Below are 27,044 nucleotides of genomic sequence, written 5' to 3'. Positions count from 1 at the left end.
AGCTAGCAACCAAAACTACAACGCCCAATGCCAACTATAATTTTCTAGTGTATGAAACATCCATCATGCTCCACACTCAGATATCCAAGCCCTAGATTATTTTAGCTAACTGAGATGTCGAACAATAGAAGTGATCAAGTACGTTCTGTGGTACTCTTATCTATTTTTTCGAGCTGGTGTGATTCTACATAGCATGCATGACTTATTGGGTTTCTTTCCTTTTTTTTTTGATTAATTTCATGAATAATTCTACATTTTGTTAATGTATGAGTTATTATATTTAGAGAACGTCATAGCATAGAAGAGGTTTGACAGGACTTTATGATTCCAAACTGTAAAAACTCGAGAAATTACTAAAAATTGTGAACTCGATCATTCCCATTATCGTCAATACGTACGTACGTACTCGAGGAATACTGGTATGATACTATGACCAATCAAAAGATCAAATAATTAAACAGATCAAACATAACAACATATCACACAAGCAAGGAGTACTCGACGGTTTAGATATCAAAACAAGTAACACGATCGATGGTCTTCGTTATTTTTCCAAAAATTGATCAAAGTGCAATTGGTCATTTTCCTTTACGTACCAGCAACAAGTTTTCAGATGGTGATCCAAATACAACGCTAGCTGCCTAGCTGTTATGCATGAGTGATTATAACGGTTTAGTTAATATTTTTACCATTTATTAGCTTGAACTAGTCCTCGCACCGGTCGTGATTTTTGTGGAATATAATCGGATGAAAACTTTTGACTTAGACTTTTATGATGAGCTAGTTTAATTAATACTTAATACCTTGAAACATGCTTTAGTTCTTCGAGTAAATTGTGTTGAAGAGTTACATATATGATTGTTTAACGTCACGTAGTTTACTCATGAATCTTTACACACTTGCAATGAAATGTAGTGTAACGACCCTAAAATTTTGAGCTTAAAAACACAAAATTCCAAAGTCGTTAAGCACTAAACAATTTCAATGAAATCGAAATCATTTAAAATACCACAGCGGATCATCTCTGAGTTTAAAATACAACTCAGTCAAACCGATTATTACAAACCAAATGAAAATTCAACATATAACAATGGAATTATATAATCCTCACAACAACCTCACAAATAAATTCACTCAAATTCCCACACACAAATCCACGCAAGAACCTCACCACAAACAGGATAAGAACGACTTCGAGTCTTCGGAGTCGTCACTCAATCACCACTAATCAGCACCTACAGAAGTATCCCCTACACCATTGAATTGGTGCACCGGGATTGTAAACACAAACCCGGTAAACTTTACAGCTCGTATGAGTAAAATATTAATATAACTCATGTAACAACATATACAAAATTCCACGTCACCACAATATAAATGTACTCATGAGAAATCGGGCAACCCATCTGGTTACTCTAATACGTTCCTATTACGGGTACTATGAACGCTGGTACACATCTGTTACCCCTCACGTAGTACACCGCTAATATTGGGTAACCACCCGCTACCCAACATCCAAAACAACTGAGTACTCATGAGCAGATAACCACCCGTTACCTCACATGTAGTACTACGGTAGACAGACTAGAGCTCTAACTGTATCGTAACTTTCGCCCGGCCAAAGGCTAGGTTCCGACATACCAAACACGTACAATAATCTCACATCATATTGTACAAAATCAAATCCGAAGACAAATCGACATTTTAACAATCTCCGTGTTAAAATCACGTACAATAATAACCCATCATATCGTACGATTCAAAATTATGCTCGATATGATCACAATAAAATTATAACAGTATATTATATAGTAAACTATATATATTCGTACTTATTTACCATTTATACAATATATATATAATCCACTATATCATATACATGTCACATTTCACAAACACATGCTCAATACACAATTTTTCGTCATCAAAATAACCATTTCTGATGAATTAATAACAGTATATAATATAATGAACTATATATATATGTACTTATTACCATTGTACAGTATATATGTAATCCACTAAATTGTATACATGTTGTAATTCATTATTAAATACTCTTGCAAAAATCTTGAATCACCGCGAGGGTAGATTCGTAATATGTGAGATTTTACTCACCTTATCGACTCGAACGTAATTCCACAATTTTCCGGAGATAATTCCTTTCCTTGATTTATCGATCACCTTGAAAAGATAAGAAAAGAATTTAGAAACGTTTCGTAAACTTTTAAATGCCCTAACAGTAATAATCGGTTACTGTTCAACAATTTTCGGTTTTACGAATTTACTGTTCATGGTTACTGTTCACGTATTATTGTACAAATACACAATTAATACGTATTTCTGTAAGTGTACATACTGTGTACGTATTTCTGTACGTATAAATACTTTTATGTATTTTTGTACGTATACGTACTGTTTTCGTATTTCTGTACGTACAAATACTATTTAAATGTAAATACAATCTCAGTAAATAAAATTTACTAAATTACCTTTTACAAATTACTTTTTACAATGACTGAAAGTAATTTATTTTTACATTTACCGTACGTAAAATTTAATTTCCATTTACCGTACGTAAATAAAATTTACATTTACCGTACGTAAGTAAATTACCAAAATACCCTTCTGGAATACTGTTCACGTGCCGCCACGTGTGGCGGCGCGTGGGTTGCACGCGCCACCTCCGGCAGGCCGCGCGTGGCGCGTGCCACGCGCCACTCACTGTGGCAACACGTGGGGCACACGCGCCGACACCAACCAAGGTGCGTGTGACGCCACCGCCACCCCAAAACCATCCTCCTTTCTTCCTCCGCCCTTCCCACCGCGAAGACCGCCCCTACACTATCTCACTCTCTCACACGCGCTGCCTAAGGCAGCGGTGCTCAACCCTCACCACCTACACAACCGATTCTCCTCCATCATTCTCCAATCGATCCAGAAATCTCCCAAATCAATCCCAAACATCCAACAAACACAACAACAATTCGATTACATCAATCCTTACCTAGATCATACGGTGGAGCTTCGGTTCGAGGTCGGTGTGAGATGAGTCACCGATCGTGTCGATTCGTCAAGGAGGTGTCGTCGCGTCCCTTCCCCCGATCGTAGGTGTAGCAGGATTGAGGAGTGATGGAGGTGCCCCTGCTCTACACCCTTGTTTCGTCGGAGAAAGGCTTGAACAGTGGCGAGTTGTTGCAGGGGCAGAGGAGATAGGCGTCGCTCCTTGGCGGCAAGGGGAGTCGCGTCTTGCCCGGGAAAGGAAGGAGTCGAGCTCGTGGGTGCGTGGAGACCGGCGGTGAGAGACACGGAGGTCGGAGCCCGTCGGATCGTGGCTGGGAATTTTCTGAAGGAGAGAGTGAGGTTTCGGGGAGAGAGAGAGAGAGAGGGAGGCGGAGAGAGTGAGGAGAGAGAGAGAGTTTCCACTTTGGAAACCCTAACAGCTAAAATCCCTTTATATACTAGTTTCCAAAATCAGAAACTAACTTCCGACGTTAATAACTTCTACGTCCGACATCCGATTAGAACGCGTCACATACTCTCGAACTCGTATCGACGAGCTCTACAACTTTCGTGAAGAAAGTTTTCGAAACCGAGCGACAGAATAAAAGTTGACATAAAAATTTCGGAAACGTAACGTTTTTCGAATTAAACGTTCCGAGGACGTAACCGTTACTCGTTACATAACGTCGTAACCAATCACATTCATTCTAATGAAATTTCATAATTTTATAGAATTCAAATCAAACTCAAATATTGTTTTTGAAATTTAGGGTTATTACAATCTACCCCCCTTAAAGGAATTTCGTCCCGAAATTCAAACTCACTCAACAAACAACTGTGGATATCTGTTCATCATGTCTGACTCTAGCTCCCAAGATGCATCACCCTCATCATGGTGACTCCACAACACCTTGAATAACTCAACTTCTTTCCTCCGAAGCTTCTTTGTGGATCTATCTAGAATACGAACCGGCTGAACAACAAAAGTGGCATTTTCCTTCACTTCAATGGTACTATGATCGATCACATGTGACTCATCTGGTATAAACTTCCTCAGCATGGAAATGTGGAAGACGTTGTGAACGCCCGACATGCTAGTAGGCAAGGCTAGTCGACATGCTAGTTCGCCCACCTTCTCAAGTATCTCAAAGGGTCCAACGTACCTCGGAGCTAACTTTCCCTTCTTGCCAACTCTCACTACACCTCTCATAGGTGAAACTTTCAAGAACACATGATCGCCGACCTCACATTCCACATGTCTCCTCTTTAAGTCTGCATAGCTCTTCTGTCTACTCTGAGCGGTCCAGATTCTATCTCGAATGATCGAGATCTTCTCCGTGGTTTCCTGAACCAGCTCTGGACCCATCAATGCCTCATCACCAACTTCGGCCCAACATATTGGTGATTGACATGGTCTACCATAAAGAGCCTCATATGGTGCCATGCCAATGCTAGAATGGTAGCTGTTGTTGTAGGAAAACTCAATTAATCTCAAATGGTCTTCCCAGCTACCCTTGAAATCTAGCACACATGCTCTCAACATGTCTTCCATCACCTGATTCACCCTTTCCGTTTGTCCATCTGTCTGAGGGTGAAAAGCTGTGCTCATATCCAGTGTAGTACCCATCGCCTTCTGCAAACCACCCCAGAACTTCGAAGTGAAACGTGCATCTCGATCAGAAACAATGGAAACTGGAGCTCCATGAAGTCTCACTACCTCATCTACATATAGTTTCCCTAGCACGTCCACCGAGTACTTCATCGATACTGGAAGAAAATGAGCCGACTTCGTCAACCGATCGACAATCACCCATATGGCATCATGACCCTTCTTCAATCTAGGCAATCCGGTCACAAAATCCATAGATATCTGCTCCCACTTCCAAAGGGGAATAGTCAGTGGTTTCAACATGCCAGCTGGTCGTTGATGTTCTGCTTTCACTTGCTGACATGTAAGGCACTTCGATACAAACTCTGCTACATCTTTCTTCATACTGTTCCACCAGAATTGTCTGCATAAGTCCTTGTACATCTTGGTGTTCCCTGGATGAACGGTATAACGTGATCGATGTGCCGTACGAAGGACCTCCTCCCGAAGATCATCACAATCTGGGACACACAATCTTGCCCCAAATCTCAACCCTCCATCGGGTCCAACTCTCCACTGGGAAGGGCACTCATCAAGCGTATCCACTACGAGATCTGCCAACTTAGCTTGTGAGAATTTGTCTTGTGCCTGACCCTGTATGATCCTCGTGATCAATGAGGGTTGCACCGTGATGCTACCAAGAAAGACTCTTGGTTCTCCTCCCGATGGTACCAAGTCAAACTCCGATGCAGTTTCGAGCATGAACCATTCCTGGACCATAAGTGAAGCCACCACGCCTCTCGGTTTCCTGCTCAAGGCATCGGCCACCACATTTGCCTTCCCCGGGTGGTACTCTAATGTGAAGTCATAGTCCTTGAGGAGTTCCATCCATCTCCTCTGTCTCATATTCAGCTCCTTCTGAGAGAACAAGTACTTCAAACTCTTATGATCTGAAAAGAGTTGAAACTTCTCTCCATACAAGTAATGTCTCCAAATCTTCAGGGCAAACACAACTGCCGCAAGCTCTAGGTCGTGTGTCGGGTAATTCTTCTCATGAATCTTCAACTGTCTCGAGCCATAAGCAACCACTCCTCCATGCTGCATCAACACACAACCCAACCCTTGGAGCGAAGCATCACTGTAAATAACGTAGCCACCACCACTTGAAGGAATCGTCAACACTGGGGCTGTGGTCAATCTGGTATTTAGTTTGTTGAATGCTTCCTCACATGCATCCGTCCACACGAACGGAGTATCTTTCTTGGTCAACTTGGTCAATGAAGATGCAATACTAGAAAACCCCTCGATAAACCTCCTGTAGTAACCTTCCAAACCGAGGAAACTACGAATCTCTGTAGGGTTCTTTGAACGACTCCAATTCTTTACTGCCTCTACCTTTGACGGGTCCACTAATACTCCATCTTTTGAGACAACGTGACCAAGGAATTTGACCTCTCCTTTCCAGAACTCACACTTTTCTAGCTTGGCATACAATCTCGCCTCCTTCAAGGTCTGCAACACTGTTCTCAGATGCACCATGTGTTCTTCTTGTGTCTTGGAGTATATCAGAATGTCATCCACAAACACCACAACAAACTCATCCAAGTACGGGCTAAATACTTGGTTCATCAAACTCATAAAGACAGCTAGTGCATTCGTTAGACCAAATGGCATGACAACAAACTCATAATGTCCATACCGGGTCCTGAAGGCTGTCTTCGATATATCTTCTTCCTTCACTCTGAGCTGATGATAACCGGATCTCAAATCAATCTTAGAGAACACCGTAGCACCCTTGAGCTGATCGAACAAGTCATCAATCCTAGGTAAGGGGTACCTATTCTTGATGGTCACCTTGTTCAGTTTTCTGTAGTCCACACATAACCGCAGAGAACCATCTTTCTTTTTCACAAACAAAACGGGTACTCCCCAAGGCGAAACACTAGGTCTAATGAACCCTTGGTCTAATAGCTCATCAATCTGCACCTTTAACTCCTTAAGTTCATTCTGCCCCATTCTATAGGGTGCCTTTGATACAGGTGACGTACCCGGTACCACATCAATGCAGAAATCTACCACCCTTCGAGGAGGTAGCCCAGGTATTTCTTAGAACTCCTCACTAAATTCAGACACTACCACAATGTCTGCAATAGTCACTTTCTGATCCACCGACTCCACATGTGCTAAAACTCCTGATCTCATGGCGTTATCTGACTTGAGGCAACGATAACGAAACACTGGTTCTCCAGGTCTATGAAAAGACACCACCATGTCAAAACAATCAATCACCGCATGCTGCGGTCTCAACCAATCAATCCCCAAGATCACATCATAAGTGTGGTCCGGAATCACAATCAACGAAGCAGACAACTCTCTACTTCCAATCAAAATCGGACAAGCTTTGCAGATTGTCTCTAACTCAAGTGACACTCCAAGGGGCGAAGTGACACATAAAGCGTTCCCAAGAGGTGTATGAATCAATCCTAGCATCTCTACTACCGAACTAGCAATAAATGAATGTGATGCTCCCGTATCAAACAGTACTCTAGTAAGGTAGTCAAAAAGTGATAATGTACCTTCCACCCTTGTGTCTCACTGACCCACCGCGAACACTCTAGCTTGGCCCGCTGGTAGCTGTCTCTGTGGCCGTTCCTGTCTACCCTGAAGTGGTCGGGTACAATCTCGAGCTATGTGTCCCACTTGTCCGCACCGGTGGCAGCCAGCTCTCTTCGGCTTCGGACATGCTGAGGCGTAATGTCCCATCTCGTTGCAGCCATAACACCTCACTGCTGCTAACGGTCTGACTGGTGCTACCCTGATAGCTAGGGGTGCCGCCCTTACCGGAACCTGATAGTGGGGTCTTGGCCTCTTCCATGACCTACCCGTCGGCCCTGAGTGCCTGTTGCCTGAATAAATTGCCTTGCCTTTTCCCTTTGTATCCCTACTCCCCACATCTCCTGCTTGAGTATTATTTGCTTGTTCTAAGCTCATGGCACTCTCAAATATCAACTCCCTTGTAGTCAGACAAAGTACCGATATCATGGTCATGTACTCCTGTTTCAGCCCTCGTAGATACTTCTGAGCTAAAGAGGTCGCACCCATAGACCTGACATACTTGTACAGCTGTGTGAAACATGTATCATACTCTCTAACGGTCATGTCTCCCTGTACCAGAGCCAGGAACTCAAGTTCTAAGTTCTCCTGTACTGAGGTTGGAAAGTACTTTTCTCGAAAAATGGTTGTGAAACCTCCCCATGTGAATGTAGACACATCCACTGTCTGTCTCATGCTCTTCCACCAGTCTAGAGCATCACCTTTTAGAAAGAATGTAGCTATCTTTCTCTTCTCAATCTCTGTGCACTCTATCATCTCAAAATAAATCTCCATACCCTCGATCCACTGGTCAGCTACTATATGATCGAGTCCTCCATGGAAGGTCGGTGCTGACAGTGCACTGATATCCTTGATTAGCTTCAACACTCGGCCATCATCTCTAACCGCCGCAGCAGGCTCAACCTGTTCTTCCTGTGGAGCGGCCTCCTCATAAAGGTTCTCCACATTGCGACTCGGCCTGTGGTCCTACCTCGACCTCGTCCTACCTGCTCTTCCTGTGGAGCAGCCTCCTCATAAAGGTTCTCCACGTTGCGGACTCGGCCTGTGGTCCTACCTCGACCTCGGCCTCTCGCCCGTCCTCGGCCTTGTCCTCAGCCCTGTCCTCGGCCCTTATTAGAGTTCATCACGTTCAAATCATGAAACACTTAGTCAATACTTGTGAAGTCTCAAATTCAACCAAAACAGATTCAATAGATATCGACATGAATTTTCAGAATAAGATAAATCATCAAAGTATCATCACGATACTCCACAGAGGACCAAACCGTAAGGTATGGCTCCTACAACACTCTCACGTACCCGACAACATATCAATACCGAGGGGCATGTGATGGGTGCCCGCCTGCAGTCGGATCATCGCTCCCGGATGATATTGATAATCGCCAAATACGCACTTAGGCTCTGATACCAACTGTAACGACCCTAAAATTTTGAGCCTAAAAACTCAAAATTCCAAAGTCGTTAAGCACTAAACAATTTCAATGAAATCGAAATAATTTAAAATACCACAGCGGATCATCTCTGAGTTTAAAATACAACTCAGTCAAACCGATTATTACAAACCAAATGAAAATTCAACATATAACAATGGAATTGTATAATCCTCACAACAACCTCACAAATAAATTCACTCAAATTCTCACACACAAATCCACGCAAGAACCTCACCACAAACAGGATAAGAACGACTTCGAGTCTTCGGAGTCGTCACTCAATCACCACTAATCAGCACCTGCAGAAGTATCCCCTACACCATTGAATTAGTGCACCGGGATTGTAAACACAAACCTGGTAAACTTTACAGCTCGTATGAGTGAAATGTTAATATAACTCATGTAACAACATATACAAAATTCCACGTCACCACAATATAAATGTACTCATGAGAAATCGGGCAACCCATCTGGTTACTCTAATACGTTCCTATTACGGGTACTATGAGCGCTGGTACACATCTGTTACCCCTCACGTAGTACACCGCTGATATTGGGTAACCACCCGCTACCCAACATCCAAAACAACTGAGTACTCATGAGCAGATAACCACCCGTTACCTCACATGTAGTACTACGGCAGACAGACTAGAGCTCTAACTGTATCGTAACTTTCGCCCGGCCAAAGGCTAGGTTCCGACATGCCAAACACGTACAATAATTTCACATCATATTGTACAAAATCAAATCCGAAGACAAATCGACATTTTAACAATCTCCGTGTTAAAATCACGTACAATAATAACCCATCATATCGTACGATTCAAAATTATGCTCGATATAATCACAATAAAATTATAACAGTATATTATATAGTAAACTCTATATATTTGTACTTATTTACCATTTATACAATATATATATATAATCCACTATATCCTATACATGTCACATTTCACAAACACATGCTCAATACACAATTTTTCGTTATCGAAATGACCATTTCTGATGAATTAATAACAGTATATAATATAATGAACTATATATATATATGTACTTATTACCATTGTACAGTATATATGTAATCCACTAAATTGTATACATGTTGTAATTCATTATTAAATACTCTTGCAAAAATCTTGAATCACCGCGAGGGTAGATTCGTAATATGTGAGATTTTACTCACCTTATCGACTCGAGCGTAATTCCACAATTTTCCGAAGATAATTCCTTTCATTGATTTATCGATCACCTTGAAAAGATAAGAAAAGAATTTAGAAACGTTTCGTAAACCTTTAAATGCCGTAACAGTAATAATCGGTTACTGTTCAGCAATTTTCGGTTTTACGAATTTACTGTTCATGGTTACTGTTCACGTATTATTGTACAAATACACAATTAATACGTATTTCTGTAAGTGTACATACTGTGTACGTATTTCTGTACGTATACATACTTTTATGTATTTTTGTACGTATACGTACTGTTTTCGTATTTCTGTACGTACAAATACTATTCAAATGTAAATACAATCTCAGTAAATAAAATTTACTAAATTACCTTTTACAAATTACTTTTTACAATGACTGAAAGTAATTTATTTTTACATTTACCGTACGTAAAATTTAATTTACATTTACCGTACGTAAATAAAATTTACATTTACCGTACGTAAATAAATTACTAAAATACTCACTGTGGCAGCGCGTGGGGCACACGCGCCGACACCAACCAAGGCGCGTGTGACGCCACCGCCACCCCAAAACCATCCTCCTTTCTTCCTCCGCCCTTCCCACCGCGAAGACCGCCCCTACACTATCTCACTCTCATACACGCGCTGCCTAAGGCAGCGGTGCTCAACCCTCACCACCTACACAACCGATTCTCCTCCATCATTCTCCAATCGATCCAGAAATCTCCCAAATCAATCCCAAACATCCAACAAACACAACCACAATTCGATTACATCAATCCTTACCTAGATCATACGGTGGAGCTTCGGTTCGAGGTCGGTGTGAGATGAGTCACCGATCGTGTCGATTCGTCAAGGAGGTGTCGTCGCGTCCCTTCCCCCGATCGTAGGTGTAGCAGGATTGAGGAGTGATGGAGGTGCCCCTGCTCTACACCCTTGTTTCGTCGGAGAAAGGCTTGAACAGTGGCGAGTTGTTGCAGGGGCAGAGGAGATAGGCGTCGCTCCTTGGCGGCAAGGGGAGTCGCGTCTTGCCCGGGAGAGGAAGGAGTCGAGCTCGTGGGTGCGTGGAGACCGGCGGTGAGAGACACGGAGGTCGGAGCCCGTCGGATCGTGGCTGGGAATTTTCTGAAGGAGAGAGTGAGGTTTCGGGGAGAGAGAGAGAGAGAGGGAGGCGGAGAGAGTGAGGAGAGAGAGAGAGAGTTTCCACTTTGGAAACCCTAACAGCTAAAATCCCTTTATATACTAGTTTCCAAAATCAGAAACTAACTTCCGACGTTAATAACTTCTACGTCCGACATCCGATTAGAACGCGTCACATACTCTCGAACTCGTATCGACGAGCTCTACAACTTTCGTGAAGAACGTTTTCGAAACCGAGCGACGGAATAAAAGTTGACATAAAAATTTCGGAAACGTAACGTTTTTCGAATTAAACGTTCCGAGGACGTAACCGTTACTCGTTACATAAAGTCGTAACCAATCACATTCATTCTAATGAAATTTCACAATTTTATAGAATTCAAATCAAACTCAAATATTGTTTTTGAAATTTAGGGTTATTACATGTAGCTAGCACAAAATGAATCCCTTGTTTTCATAAGGAAAAAAATAAACCAGAATTTTATTGTGCTGACCAAAGACCATGCATGATCTACCCAATTTGCAGAAGGCAGAGTAGTAATTTCTGATTACTGAACATGATAGTTAAAAGGTGATAATATATTAAGATCGAGTATCCACTGCATGAACTTCATATAAAGTAGATATGTTTGAAGGTATGACTTTAGTAGTTTAGTACTGTAACTCAAAACAAATCTATCTTTTGACTCTCTAGTCTCTACTAGCTGATCAATATATCACTTCTTGAAAGACTTCGGTCTCAGCTAGTCATCTTACTCTTTTTTTTTTGGATATGTAGTCATCTTACTCTTGATTTCTTGAAGACAGCTAGGTTTTCTCAGGGCCAACATATTTTTACGTTCAAAGGTCAAATTTCAACCCTAATTAATTAAATCTCGTAATGCATTAGCTTCTGTCATGGCCGGCCGGCGATAGCAGCACTACGACTAATTACTCGAGTTTAGTTTGGTACAAGTTACATTAATCGGACCCAAAATGCATGTAAGACATACCCTAAATGCAAGTTACGCGAATCTTATTCGCCCCTTCATTCTTTTATATTGTAAACATCTCTGCATGTAAATCTCATTCATCAAATGATATCCAATTAGTGTCAGGAACTCAGGGTTCTCGATCGGCCGTGGGGCTCAATCAAAGAAATGTAAATTAAAGAAAGGAAACTTATGCATGTACAGGATTTCAAAATGAAAAACTTTAACAAGAGTAGTTATTCACCAAAAGTTCATGGACGTATCAAAGCAAGGAACGTAGTCAAGTGTACACGAGACAAGTAGAAATTGGGTCGATCATATATATATGTAACGACCCTAAAATCTCGAGCTAAAAAAAATTCAAAATTTCAAAATCGTTAAACACTAAAACAATCCCAACGAATCGAAATCATTTTAAATGCACAGCGGATCATAACTGAGTTCTCAATACGACTCAGAAAACCAATTATTACAAACCAAATTTATAATTCAGCATTACATAAAATGGAAATGTAATAATCCTCACAATCTCTCACAAAACTCACCAATAGGTCCTCACAATTTCTCACACACAATTCAGAATGAAAACCACACCACAAGCAGTTTAATGAACAACTTCAAGATTTCGGAGTCGTCTCTAAATCTTCACTAGTCAACACCTGCAGGATTATCCCCTACACCATCGAATTGGTGCACCGGGATTGTAAACACAAACCCGGTAAGCTTATAGCTCGTATGAGTAAAATAAAAATATAATTCGGATATCACAATATACGAAAAATCAAAATCAACAAATATAAATTTTCTCATGAGTCAATGGACGACCCATCTAGTTGTCCCAAAAATCTATGAAATGAAAGTGCTCATGAGAAATCAGGCGACCCTTCTGGTCACCCAAAAACATTTATAATACGGGTACCAAGGAACGCTGGTACACATCTGTTACCCCTCACGTAGTACACCGCCGATGTTGGGTAACCACCCGCTACCCAACATCCAAAACAATCTGAGTTCTCATGAGCTGATAACCACCCGTTACCTCACATGCAGTACTACAACAGACAGACTAGAGCTTTAACTGTATCGTAACTTTCGCCCGGCCAAAGGCTAGGTTCCGACTTGCCAAACATGTACAATAATCTCACATCATATTGTACTAAAAATCAAGTCCGAACACAAATCAACATTCTAACAATCTCCATGTTAAAATCAGGTACAATAATCACACATCATATTGTACAATTCAAAATTATATGCTCGATATAATCACGATAAAATTATAACAGTATATTATATAGCAAACTATATATATTCGTACTTATTTACCATTTATACAATATATATATTCTCCACTATATACTATACATGTCATATTTCATAAACACATCCGAAGACAAAACGTTTTAACCAACACCATGTTAAAATTATGTACAATAATCTCACATCATATTGTACAAATTAAATCACATGCTCAATACACAATTTTTCGTCATCGAAATGACCAATTCTAATGAATTAATAATAATATATAATATAACGAACTATATATATATATGTACTTATTACTATTTATACAATATATATGCAATCCATTATATCGTATACATGTCATAATTCAATATTAAAACTCTTGCAAGATCTTGAATCTCCGCAAGGGTAGATTTGTAAATATGTGAGATTTTACTCATCTTAATAACTTGAGCGTAGTTCCACAGTTTCCGAAGATAATTTTTTTCTTGATTTATCGATCACCTTAAAAAGATAAGAAAAGAATTTAGAAACGTTTCGTAAACCTTTAAATGCCGAAACAGTAATAATCTGTTACTGTTCAGCAATTTTTTGGTTTTACGAAATTACTGTTCACGTTTACTGTTTACATAGTTACTATTCATGTATTACTGTACAAATACATATTGTTTATGTATTTCTGTACGAGTACATACTGTTTACGTATTTCTGTACGTACGAATACTATTCAAATGTAAATACTGTCTCAGTAAATAATAATTACTGATTTACCCTTCTGAAATTACTTTTTACATTTACTAAAGTAATTTACATTTACCGTACGAAAATAAAATTTACATTTACCGTACGAAAAATAAATTTACATTTACCTTACGTAAAAATAAATTTACATTTTTACCCATTTGGAAACATTGTTCATGCGCCGCCGCACGTGGCGGCGCGTGGGGCACACGCGCCGACGCCAAACACGACGTGTATCACGCCACCGCCGTGCCCAAACTCTTCCTCTCCTCCTCCTCTTCCTTCCCCTGGTCTCAGACCACCTCCTACTCCTCCCACGCGCCGCCTAAGGCGGCGGCATCTCCCCCAAATCCTTCTCCTCTAATATCCTCCAAATCGAAACCAAACAACCACAAAACAACAACAAGGCATCACAACAACCTAATTAAGCTAACCCTCACCTCAATCGCGCTTTAAAACCACCGGAGATGGCTCGGGTCCGGCGGAGGGAAATTTGCAGAAATCGGCGTCGTTGGTGAAGCTCCGGCGTGGCGTGAGAGAGAGTGTCGACCTCGGGGTCGACTGCGGGGGGTGGTACGACGCCTCCTAGACCGGCGTTGAGGGCCACGTCTCCCTGAGAAGGGAGATCGGTGGTGAAGCCGAGAGGAAGAGGGAGAGAGCTCGGGGAGGAAGAGAGAGAAGAGGGAAAAGGAGAAAGGGAGGCGCGGTTATGGGTTTCCAGAAATGGAAACCCTAACTCCTATAATTAACTATTTATACTAGTTTCCAAATCGGAAACTAACTTCCGACATTAATAATTTCCACATTCGACGTCCGATTAAAACGCGTCACATACTCACGAACTCGTATTGACGAACTTTACAACTTTCGTGAAGAAACGTTTTGCAACCGAGCGACGGAATAAAAGTCGATATATAAGTTGCGGTACAGTTACGTTTTTCAAATTAAACGTTCCGAGAACTTTTCCGTTTCCGTTTCGTGAAGTTGCAAACCATCAAATTCATTTTAATTGAATTTCATAACTTTATAGAATTCAAATCAAACCAAATATTGTTCGAAAACTAGGGTTATTACAATATATTTATATATCCTCTTTTTATAACAGTATTCCATATAGAATGAGTTGTTAACTTGTTATCAAGAGACGTGCTCGATAAGAGAGTTCTTTGGAGAAATCTTAATGGAATATTTTATTGAATGAATAGGTTCTAGGAGAATACATGAATAATGTCTGGTCCTATATATTTTTCAGACCGAAATCCTATTCAACTTACAAAAGACTTTGAAAAATAACTAATATACAAATTTAACTCTTATAAAAACTAAGCACACCTATGATCGAAGGGCAGATTCTTCAAAACATGAGTTTGAAAATATTCACACATACATATGGATTATATGCTGCATATATATATATATATAAACAAATGCACACTTATATAGTTGAATATTATATCTCTATTAATTAAGGCAAATCTCATATGGAACTACCACTAACTATAATTACACAATTACTCTTCTTTTGAAAAAGCTATTTTTATTTATAAAAAACCAACAACAACAACATATTGCATTAACAATTTGGTAAATTATTTAACTTTTGTCAAGTTACTAAAACAAATTCATATATATAACCCAAAAAAATTGTACATTCTTTCCACATAAAAACAGTATAAACTACAATGGAAAAAGAAGAGAAATTATTATATATACCTGGTACATAGTCCACGTGCCGCACCTCTTTAATGTTATTGGTTGATTTTTTATTGTGTTTGTTTGTAATTAGTTACTCATATTTAAATAATGTTTTACTTTTTTCACCATGTACATCTTTATCACACTATGAAATAATATAATTTATTAAGTACATTACATTACAGTGTCACGTAATATTAAGGTACATAGAATAATTACTCGAAAGTGTATTAACAAATTTAATTGTATATGAATTGGCAAAAAATATAATTTTGACGCACAACCATGGTCCTTTGACACGCATACTGATAGGATCGTGATCCATCAAGGAATTGAAACAAGGAAATTAAACGAACATGAATTGAAACATGAAAGTAAAGGAAATTGAAAATAGATAAATTAGACAACTTAGACAACTTTGATATTCATTTTGATAAAATCCAGAAATGGAGGCAGACTAGCTTATATAGCTCTATCTGCAGATAAGTCATAACCTACCTAATAACAGCATGACTCGACCCGAGTCCAATGACCAGCCCATCTAAGTAATTAACACACTAGCCCAAGATTATATAGGGTTGTAGACTAATAGTCCTAACATTCCTCCCCCCTTAAAATAAGGCATGTCCTCAGGCCTTGAACAAGAAATCAGCACATGAAAATTCGACAAAACTCCTCTCCGGTTGCAGTGCTTGAAGCATCCCCTGACCCATCTGCGTCAACCATGTCTTCTGCACTTGAGTAGTCTGTGGAGGAATACAAATAAGAGTATGTCCGACAGGCTGTTCTTGATGTAAGGCTTGTGTGATGAATAGCCCCCTCACTAGCTCTACAAAGCAAGTTGTCGTAGCCGAAAGTGACCTGATGTTTACTCTGCGGCGAACATAATCAGCGAGAGGTACATAAAGGGTAGAGCACGGGGACATCATGGTTCTCAGACTGGTGATACCGACAACAGATTCAAACAGATGAAGAACAGTACACTTCAGTACAAAGAATTCCACTGCTGTACATTGAGCTTGGAAATTCTGAGCAATACTTAGAAGCAACGCGAAGAGCCTCCAGAGATAGATAAAGGCAGCCTGGAGTATCATATGCACTGGCTTCATAAACATAATGTTTGCTTTTGACACCACACACCGCGCCGACGATAAAATCAAGTGAAAATCTTCTGGAGTCTTGCTAGTAGCACCATCACCCTGACTGCCCCTTGTATAAGGCTGAGAAGTAGCAAAAACACATTGTAGCAGCAAGGTCCTCACTCGCAAGATTTCTGTCATCTCCCTTGAAACAGAGAAGTACCTCTTGCCTCTATTAAAGATGACATACGGGCAAACATTAACAACTTGGATAGGCAGTGTAGCCCATTTTTCCAACTCAGCAAAATTCATAAAAGGTTGTCTACAAGCCTCACCCACCTGATTCTCAAGCCACGCTTTTCTTGTCAAGACATCAGATCTGTATATTGATGGTTCAATCGATGAGGCTGAACTATTCCAAGCAAAAGAAATATCTGTCTGGGAAGCTAAAGCTGCGAATGTGTCTGTCAGTTTAGGTGTACCATAGAAAACATCAATCTTGCCACAAATACTGTGATCATCTGCTGCAGTCGGCAAGGGATCTAGAAGTTCATGAATCTCAGAGTTCAGATGAAAGTAACTACTAGATGAATTACGTTGTGAAGTATAATCCAGTCGCCCATATCCAGACCAAACTATAGCATGATGCATAACACACGGAAGCAACTGAAGATACCATTTTGTAGAACAAATCATGTGCAGCCAATACGCAGTAAGGTATATCATTTGTGAAAATGAGTTGGTAATGTACCAGCCCATATCAAAATGACAAACAAGAATGATTAAAAACGCTCCAAGGGGAATGGGGTCAGATCCATAGTCACTCATTAACATGTTAGCCTTAATAAGAATCAACCCATAAAAGTTGAGTACCTGACCCCAAAATAGTGTTGGAAGACGACAAATACAGTGGCAATGTCTCAGGAAATCCACTAATTGACATGGAATTAAACTAGCTCCAAACACCAAAGCTAGTAATAGCTTCCATGCATACTGAAGAGGAAATAATCTTGCAGGCATTAAATCAATTGAAGCAGAAAAGAACCTCAAGGAATTTCCCCTGTAGACATCATCATATCTAAATGTAAGCTCATGTTTCTTGGACTGCAAGGACACCAGTTCATATATAGAAAGAAGAACAATATTTCCGATGTTATAGTATGCATCTTGTGTAAATATGTTAAGCAAAGTAGGTCGTACCACATGGATAGATTCCAGAATTGATAAAGGAAACAATAACCTCACAAGTCCATGGGATGGTGAACTGTACTGTGAAGAGCTTAGAGAAGATAATTCCAATGTGCAGTTGAGAAGGAAAATTGCAGGTAGAATCAACCAAACTATCATGGCACTTCGATACACTCCAGTCAAATTATCAGGGAATGCAAAAATCACCTGTATTAGTGGTATTACATCTGTCCCTTGAACCTTGCTTGTTAAAAAGTCCAGCCAAGCATAGTGACCAGAAGCCTCACCATCAAAAGGGTAACAACATATGACGACTACCTTAAAATGCCGATTGGGTACCGTCATGCTAGATACAACAATTGTGCAACAAATAGGACCCAAAACAGTTGTGAGAAATCCAGTAATGACACTAACATGGGGTGGGGAAGTGAATGAGCTAACGAAAGCTGTCAAGGGTGGCCCAAGCTCAAGAATAGGAAAACACCAGGCATGATTAACAGATGACACAATGAGCTCTTTACCCACATCGAAAACTGAAGGTATGAAACCAAAACAAGGCAGAGCTGAAGTTACAATTGGCATTTGAACAATTAGAGTCGGGGCATTAATGCTCATTTTCTCAATCAAGTGGGTAGTGTGCACCTCATATTCAATATATCTTTTAAGACTCGAAGATGAAAATTGTAATCTGATGCAAATCATAATCGAGTTAGCAAAAGCAATGATCATGTGTTCGATGGCATGATTAGAGAACCCAAACATTGACACTAGTAATGTCCCAAATGATGCAACCGTGTTTGGAAGCAATAAAGTAGCTTCCAGTATAGAATTGAGAATGGTTACCAGAGAAAAGTTTCCCTCAACCCAAAATAATTGGGGAGAGTCAGGCACAATTGCACTTTGGCCATGAACTGGAAGCATTTGGTCTTCAAGAAGAATCAGCTCACAGGCTTGATGCACCAATCCAGATTTGCATAAATTCCTCAATGTAATATGCATCATGGTCAAGCCACCACTATCATCCCAAAGTCTGTCTAAATAGATTTCTCTGCCCTTAGAAGGCTCAGGAAAGCCTCGGGGAAGCCCTGCGTTGTGCAATTTAGTCCTCGCTATTTGATGCACCGTAGTCGCTGCACCCGAATTAAAGTAATCGTTGTGCTCCATAGGAATGAAATCCTCAACGATAGAAGCAGACGTTTCAACAGTCTTCAATTTGAGGGACACAACTACCACGGCCAAGTTTGATCCATTATCAGTAGCCCCACTGCTAAAGGTAGGCCATGTTGGGAAAGAGGAGTAACCAGAATGGACAGTTGAGACCTCCGAATCATGTACCTGATCAGATTCCAGAGAAATTTGGGAAGGGTCGTACTCAAGAACTGATGGAACAACATTTAGGGTGACGAGTTCGCGGTCAAGCTCGTGAACACTGGCGAGGGCGAGGTCAGTAGAGGTATCATGGGTAACATCCCCGATGCTCTTCGGTACCTCCTCGGTCACGGCAACAAAGAAGATGACCTCCTGTTGCGCTGGGAAATCAGGAGTGAGTGGCGAAGGAGATGGGTTTGCTGCCGGTTGATTTGAGGTACTGGTCGTAGTTTCTGGACCCATAAAGAGCTGACAGATATCCTCCATAAACTCTGGACAGGCATCATCGTGGTGTGCATTCACAGCCCAAAGACCGTGTGCGCGGTTCATCTTGGACCTCGAGTACTTAACCACACCATAGAGCAGATCTGGTTTCCGGGTCTTTTTGACAACTCTCGATTTGGCTTCCAGGGCGACTCGATGTCGGAAACCCCTAAGCTGCTTGTGACACAGGGATATAGGTCGATTAGGGTGGGAATTAGTAGGGTGGGGAGATGAAGGGTGGATTATTGCAGCAGAATCAGAAGTGTCTAGTGGATGGGTGGATTGAGTAGCGCAAGCTGAGGAGGTGAATCTAGGTGGAGACGGAGGTGTAGGACGATTTGACATTTGTGAGAGACAATCCTGAGACCGACGAAATGCCTCCTTGCAACTGTTACCATAATCGGCAATAGTTTGTTGCATAGCAGCAAGTTGACTAAAGATGTCTTGTACTACTGCTGCCGGAAAAGGATGTGGTGCCGGAGGAGGGTGTGGTTGGTATGTCGGATAGGAGGGATGTGCAAATTGTGGTGGCGGTGGCGGATAAAAATGGGGCGGATGAGGGTGGGACGGAAATGGTGGGAGTTGAGAAGCCAATCGGAACCGGCTCTGGATACCAGTTGATAGGATCGTGATCCATCAAGGAAATTAAACGAACATGAATTGAAACATGAAAATAAAGGAAATTGAAAATAGATAAATTAGACAATTTAGACAACTTTGATATTCATTTTGATAAAATCCAGAAATGGAGGCAGACTAGCTTATATAGCATAACCTACCTAATAACAGCATGACCCGACCCGAGTCCAATGACCAGCCCATCTAAGTAATTAACACACTAGCCCAAGATTATATAGGGTTGTAGACTAATAGTCCTAACACATACACGGGGTGTCAGAAGGCTAGTTTCAGTTATTGAAAACTGTATTTGTACCACATACGTACTGCATGCATGTATTTTTTTTTCTATTTCAAATTTTGGCAAATTCTGATATGCATGCATGTATACACGTCTGCAACACGTACTACAAGTCTGCAATAGATTCGATTGTGTTACCCATTCAGGTGGACATTTAACAATCTTAATTAAGAAAAGTAAGCTTCACAAGTAATGAGCCTAAGCAAATGACAGAGAAAAATAATGGAAATCAACGACTTTGAATCTCTAACAATTGAATAATGGAAACAAGAGTCAAATATTCTCACAATCTCACAATCTCACTTATATTAATACTGATTGTGGATGTGTAGAGAAATTAATTTTAAGTTGTGTCACTTGTGTGTATTCACAGATGATACGACTCCGGTAACGAGACAAAGTAGGTAGACGCAACACACACAAATTAACCAATTTAAAAATGGTTCCAGAAGCTCATATTTTTACAATTTGTTCATAATAAGGGCCTTGGTTATGGCTGAATGCCTGGATTAATTTATCGGAATCAAGATTTCATATTTTTTTTCTTCATCTGGGTTATATCATATATGCTTTCTTGTATTACCTTATTAGATTGATATTGGTAATATTACTAAAAATTGTTCAGGATCTTCCGTTTGAATACATGTTTAAAAAAATTCAGTAAATGTAAAAACAACTGAACTCAACAAGCATATAGCTTTTTTCTCGTAAAGAAAGACAATGGACAGTGCAAGCATATAGTTTCATGGTGTCTGCTCTCCATCTGGAATCCCCGACCGGCCATCGAACATCGAACATCGAACAAAACTTGTAGTACAATTAATGGCAGCATTCACATTAATCTTTAATTGAAATATATACAACATAAATTATATGAATTGAAGGGAAATGAAAACTATGAGATAGTTCTGATATATTACACACCAGTGGGTTTTATTCTGCGAGCACCATACTAGCGACGCTTATTTATAATTATTACAATAAGATAGAAATAATGACTAGCTAGAGACTTCACCAGACAAGTCTAATTTACAAAGAATACTGATAATATATCTATACATGTGTGTGTTTGATATCATCGGCAGTGACCGGAAATTCTGCTATTATTTACATAATTGTTTTCCTTGTCACTTTGGCGGGCTTCGTACTTCTTGAGCAGTCGGTGGTCGAGCACCACCATTTCCCTTAGAACTACCACCCTGTCCATTTTGTGAACCCTTTACCAACGCTCCCTGAACAGACGACATGCTGAATTTCTCTCGTGTTTTTTTTTCCTGAAGGATCGACAATGGGGATATATTACATTTGCTTTGCCCTATGAGTATGTGCTTTTATATACACAGCTTATTGTCCTGGAGCTAGCTCTGTAAATTGGGGAGAAATTTTAGAATTAATTTACACCCTAATACAAGTCATCCAAGTAACATAGATTAATTCGCTTAATTTACTGTAATATTATTTTGCTTTCATAGTAGTCTTAGGTCAAGAAAACAATGGTTTCAAACTGAAATTGACACCAAGGGAATCAATATATTCTCTACCACCGTTACCCTGTTTATCAGATAGTTGAATTAATGCAATGCGAGCTGTATATGTCTCCAGGTTCGAATTGTTTACTTAAATGTATGCCATTTCTTGACCACATATTGCTCAGTCAATCAGTCATGATTTCCTGGAAAACATACGGAAGTTTTGACTTGGACTTTTACAATGTTAATCTAAACTGTAACCTTCATTCTCTCTCTCACTTCACCGATCTAATCCTCATCACTTTAGGGTTTCCAAAGTTAGAAACCCCTTCATTCTCTCTCTCACTTCACCCGCGCGCCTCCCTCTCTCCTTTTTCCCTCTCCCTCCCCGATCTCCCTCCTCCGAGGGCCGTGTCTCTCACCGCCAGCCCAGGGAGCTTCGCACGGACGTCCGCAGCTACCCTCGAGCTCGCCGCGTCGCGCCTCGCCGCCGCTAGCTTCCTCGAGACAACCCGAGGCCAGAAGGTTATCTCCGTTGTTCCACGCGACGTCGCCGGCAAGGCTTGGATTCAGAGACCCGCTCGTCGTCACCGCGCGCCACCCTAGCACCCCCTGTAGAGCGATCGAAGCTCAAACAACTGTTCGACGCTCGCCCGGCTCGATTCGACTTCGCCGAACTCGCGAGTCTCTCCGGTGGTCTTCACGACATTTCTGCACCCCCACGAGGTAAGGGTTTGCTAGATATATCGATTGGATTGTTTGATTGTTGAATTGGAATTGTTTGGGTGGAGAATCGGAGGAGGAGGAGGTTTGAGGTTGTGGGAGCGTGGAAGGGTTTAGAGGCGGCGTGAGGCCGTGGAGAGTGAAGGAGGAAGGAAAGGATTGGTTATGGGGTGGCGGTGGCGTGCTACGCGCCGGTTTTGGGCTCGACGCGTGTGCCCCACGCGCTGCCACAGTAAGTGTAAATTTATTTTTTACGTAAGGTAAATGTAAATTTATTTTACGTACAGTAAATGTAAATTTATTTTTACGTACGGTAAATGTAAATGTAAATTACTTTAGTAAATGTAAAAAGTAATTTCAGAAGGGTAAATCAATATTTATTATTTACTGAGATAGTATTTACATTTTAATAGTATTCGTACGAACAGAAATACGTAAATAGTATGTACACGTACAGAAATACGTATTGGTTGTGTATTGGTACAGTAATATATGAACAGTACCATGAACAGTAATACATGAACAGTAACCGTGACAGTAATTTCGTAAAACCAAAAATTGTTGAACAGTAACAGATTATTACTATTTTGGCATTTAAAGGTTTACGAAACGTTTCTAAATTCTTTTCTTATCTTTTCAAGATGATCAATAAATCAAAGAAATGAATTAGGTTTGGAGTTTCGCTCGAGTCGATAAGGTGAGTGAAATCTCACATATTTACGAATCTACCCTTGCGTAGATTCAAGATTTTGCAAGAGTTTTTAATATTGAATTACGACATGTATACAATATAGTGGATTACATATATACTGTATAAATGGTAATAAGTACATATATATAGTTCATTATATTATATACTGTTATTAATTCATTAGAAATGGTCATTTTGATGACGAAAAATTGTGTATTGAACATGTGATTAAATTTGTACAATATGATGTGAGATGATTGTACATAATTTTAACATGGTGTTGGTTAAAACGTTTTGTGTTTGGATGTGTTTATGAAATATGACATGTGTAGGATATAGTGGACTATATATATTGTATAAATGGTAAATAAGTACGAATATATATAGTTTGCTATATAATATACTGTTATGATTTTATCGTGATTATATCGAGCATATAATTTTGAATTGTACAATATAATGTGTGATTATTGTACGTGATTTTAACACGGAGATTGTTAAAATGTTGATTTGTCTTCGGACTTGATTTTGTACAATATGATGTGAGATTATTGTACTTGTTTGGCAAGTCGGAACCTAGCCTTTGGCCGGGCGAAAGTTACGATACTGTTAGAGCTCTAGTCTGTCTGCCGTAGTACTGTTTGTGCATTGTCATAGTCATAGTCATCTGACTCATCTCCATTGTGCTTCAGAAAAATATGAGCTTTTAATGGGATCATTCACATTTATTCTTTAACTGAAATACACCGGTGGGTTTTAGCCACTCTTATTATCACAATACGATAAAAGAAATTACCAGAGACTTGAATAGACGAGTCTAATTTACAAATTAAGAACTATGACAATCTATACATATGTTTGATATACCATCTGCAGAGATCGGAAGTTCTGCAACCTTCACGTAACTGTTTTCCTTATGACTTTTGCCGGCCTAGTACACCTTGAGCAGTCGGTTCTTGAACGCCACCATTTCCGTTATTAGAACCACCCGGTCCCTTTGAACCCTTTCCGAGCAGATCCTTAGGCTGAGGAGACGACATGCTCCTGTCTATTTTTTTTCAGTTGTTTTTTTCTCTGTTTATGAAGGATTGACAATGGCTCCCCATTTGCTTTGCCCGATGTGCTTTTATAGAAACATACATAGCTTAGGGACCTTAATGCAAGACGTCATCCAAGTAACATAGATTGATTCACTTAATTTACTATATAATTTTGTAACGACCCTAAAAACAATCAGAACGAATCAAAATCGTTTTAAATGCACAGCGGATCATTACTGAGTTCACAATAAAACTCAGACAACCAATTATTACAAACCAAATTTATAATTCAACATTACATAAAATAAAAATGTAATAATCCTCACAATCACTCACAAAACTCACAAATAAAACCACACAAGTTCTCACACACAAATCCTTACTAGAAACTTCATCACAACCAGGATAATGAACAACTTCAAGTCTCCGGAGTCGTCTCTCAATCTCCACTAATCGACACCTGCGGAATTATCTCCTACACCATCGAATTGGTGCACCGGGATTATAAACACAAACCCAGTAAGCTTATAGCTCGTATGAGTAAAATGAAAATATAACTCGCATATCAATATATACTAAAATCCACAATCAACAAATATAAAATGCACTCATGAGTCAATGGACGGCCCATCTGGTTGTCCAAAAAATATATGAAATGAAGTGCTCATGAGATATTGGGCAACCCTTCTGGTTACCCAAATACATTTATAATACGGGTACTAATGAACGTTGGTACACATCTGTTACCCCTCACGTAGTACACCGCCGATATTGGGTAACCACCTGCTACCCAACATCAAAACAATATGAGTACTCATGAGCAGATAACCACATGTTACCTCTCATGCAGTACTCCAACAGACAGACTAGAGCTCTAACTGTATTGTAACTTTCGCCCGGCCAAAGGCTAGGTTCTGACTTGCCAAACACGTACAATAATCTCACATCATATTGTACAAAAATCAAGTCCGAAGACAAATCAACATTTTAACAATCTCCATGTTAAAATCACGTACAATAATCACACCTCATATTGTACAAATCAAAATCACATGCTCGATATATAATCTCGTCATCAAAATGACATCATCACGATAAAATCATAACAGTATATTATATAGCAAACTATATATATATATATATATACATATTTACCATTTATACAATATATATATATGATCCGTTATATTATATACATGTCATATTTCATAAATACGTCTGAAGACAAAATGTTTAACAAACACCATGTTAAACCACGTACAATAATCACACCTCATATTGTACAAATTAATCACTTGCTCAATATATAATTCTCGTCGTTAAAATGACCAATTCATATTGAATTCATAACAGTATATAATATAGCGAACTATATATATATGTACTTATTACCATTTATACAGTATATATGTAATCCACTATATCGTATACATGTCATAATTCAATATTAAAAACTCTTGCAAAAATCATGAATCTCCGCAAGGGTAGATTCGTAAATATGTGAGATTTTACTCACCTTAACAACTCGAGCGTAATTCCACAATTTCTGAAGATAATTCATTTTCTTGATTTATCGATCACTTTGAAAAGATAAGAAAAGAATTTAGAAACGTTTCGTAAACCTTTAAATGCCGAAACAGTAATAGTCTCTTACTGTTCAGCATTTTTCGGTTTTACGAAATTACTGTTCACGTTTACTGTTCACATATTTACTGTTCACGTATTTCTGTATAAATACACATCAAATACGTATCCATGTACGTGTACATACTGTTTACGTATTTATGTACGTACGAATATTATTCAAAATGTAAAAACTGTCTCAGTAAATAATAATGATTGATTTACCCTTCTGAAATTACTTTTTACATTTACTGAAAGTAATTTATATTTACTTTTACTGTATATAACATAAAATTTACATTTACCGTACGTAAATCACTTTTACATTTACCGTACGTAAATCAATGTTCACGCGCCGTGCACGTGGCGGCGCGTGGGGTACACGCGCCACCTCCGGCAGGCCGCGCGTGGCGCTCACGCGCCACTCACTGTGGCAGCGCGTGGGGCACACGCGCCGACACCAAACACGGCGCGTATCACGCCACCGCCGCCCCATTTCTTCCCCTCTCCTTCTCTTCTGCCCCTGCATGGCCCAAGGCCACCTCCAGATCTCCTCACGCACCCACACGCGCCGCCTAAGGCAGCGGTGTTCCATTCTCCACCTATACCTCCGATACTCCTCCAAAATCCTCCGAATCGATCCACAATCATCCCAAATCAATCCCAAAACATCACACAATTACACACAACAATTAATTTCATCAATCCTTACCTAAATCGAACGGTGGGGGATTCGATTCGTCGTCGGTGATGTGAGAGGTCGGCGAGGTCGATTCGAGTGGTGGCGAGTTGAGGGTTGCAGTGGAGGGCCACGCGGTGCTCCAGGGATCGGCGGTGAGGGACACTACGGCTTGGAGGTGGAGATCGCGGCGTGATGCAGAGGGAGGCTCGGGGAGAGAGTGGAGACTCTCGACGGCGAGACGGACCAGCGCGAGCTCGGGATTTGGTGAGGAAGGTCACGCGGTCCTTTTGGGATAGGCGGTGTGGCCTATGGAGGGCCGGTCGGCGAAATCGCCGGTGAGGCTAGAGAGAGAGGGAGGGGAATCGGGGAGAGAG

The 27,044-nt window shown here is 40.2% G+C and overlaps 1 protein-coding gene across 1 annotated transcript; it reads right to left on the bottom strand.

The window, feature by feature from the left end:
- Positions 1-16,117: 16,117 nt before the first annotated feature.
- On the bottom strand, positions 16,118-17,756 carry LOC126788995 (uncharacterized). The gene is made up of 2 exons (XM_050515039.1): positions 17,043-17,756; positions 16,118-16,935 (listed from the first exon to the last, which is right to left on the bottom strand). Exons 1-2 carry the CDS (start codon positions 17,721-17,723, stop codon positions 16,819-16,821), a joined length of 798 nt encoding a protein of 265 aa, XP_050370996.1. The 5' UTR covers positions 17,724-17,756; the 3' UTR covers positions 16,118-16,818.
- Positions 17,757-27,044: the final 9,288 nt, after the last annotated feature.

The sequence above is a fragment of the Argentina anserina genome, chromosome 3 (genome assembly GCF_933775445.1).
Source record: "Argentina anserina chromosome 3, drPotAnse1.1, whole genome shotgun sequence".
In the NCBI taxonomy this organism is placed as follows: domain Eukaryota; kingdom Viridiplantae; phylum Streptophyta; class Magnoliopsida; order Rosales; family Rosaceae; genus Argentina; species Argentina anserina.
This window is presented reverse-complemented; position numbering and strand designations above follow the sequence as displayed.

What these genes read in the sequence shown, in the direction of transcription:
- LOC126788995 (XM_050515039.1), bottom strand. Translation starts at nt 17,723, where the DNA reads ATGCCTGCAAGATTATTTCCTCTTCAGTATGCATGGAAGCTATTACTA. An exon ending in AAGCGTGGCTTGAGAATCAG is followed by an intron (nt 16,936 to 17,042) that starts GTGGGTGAGGCT and finishes CATCTTTAATAG; the next exon opens with AGGCAAGAGGTACTTCTCTG.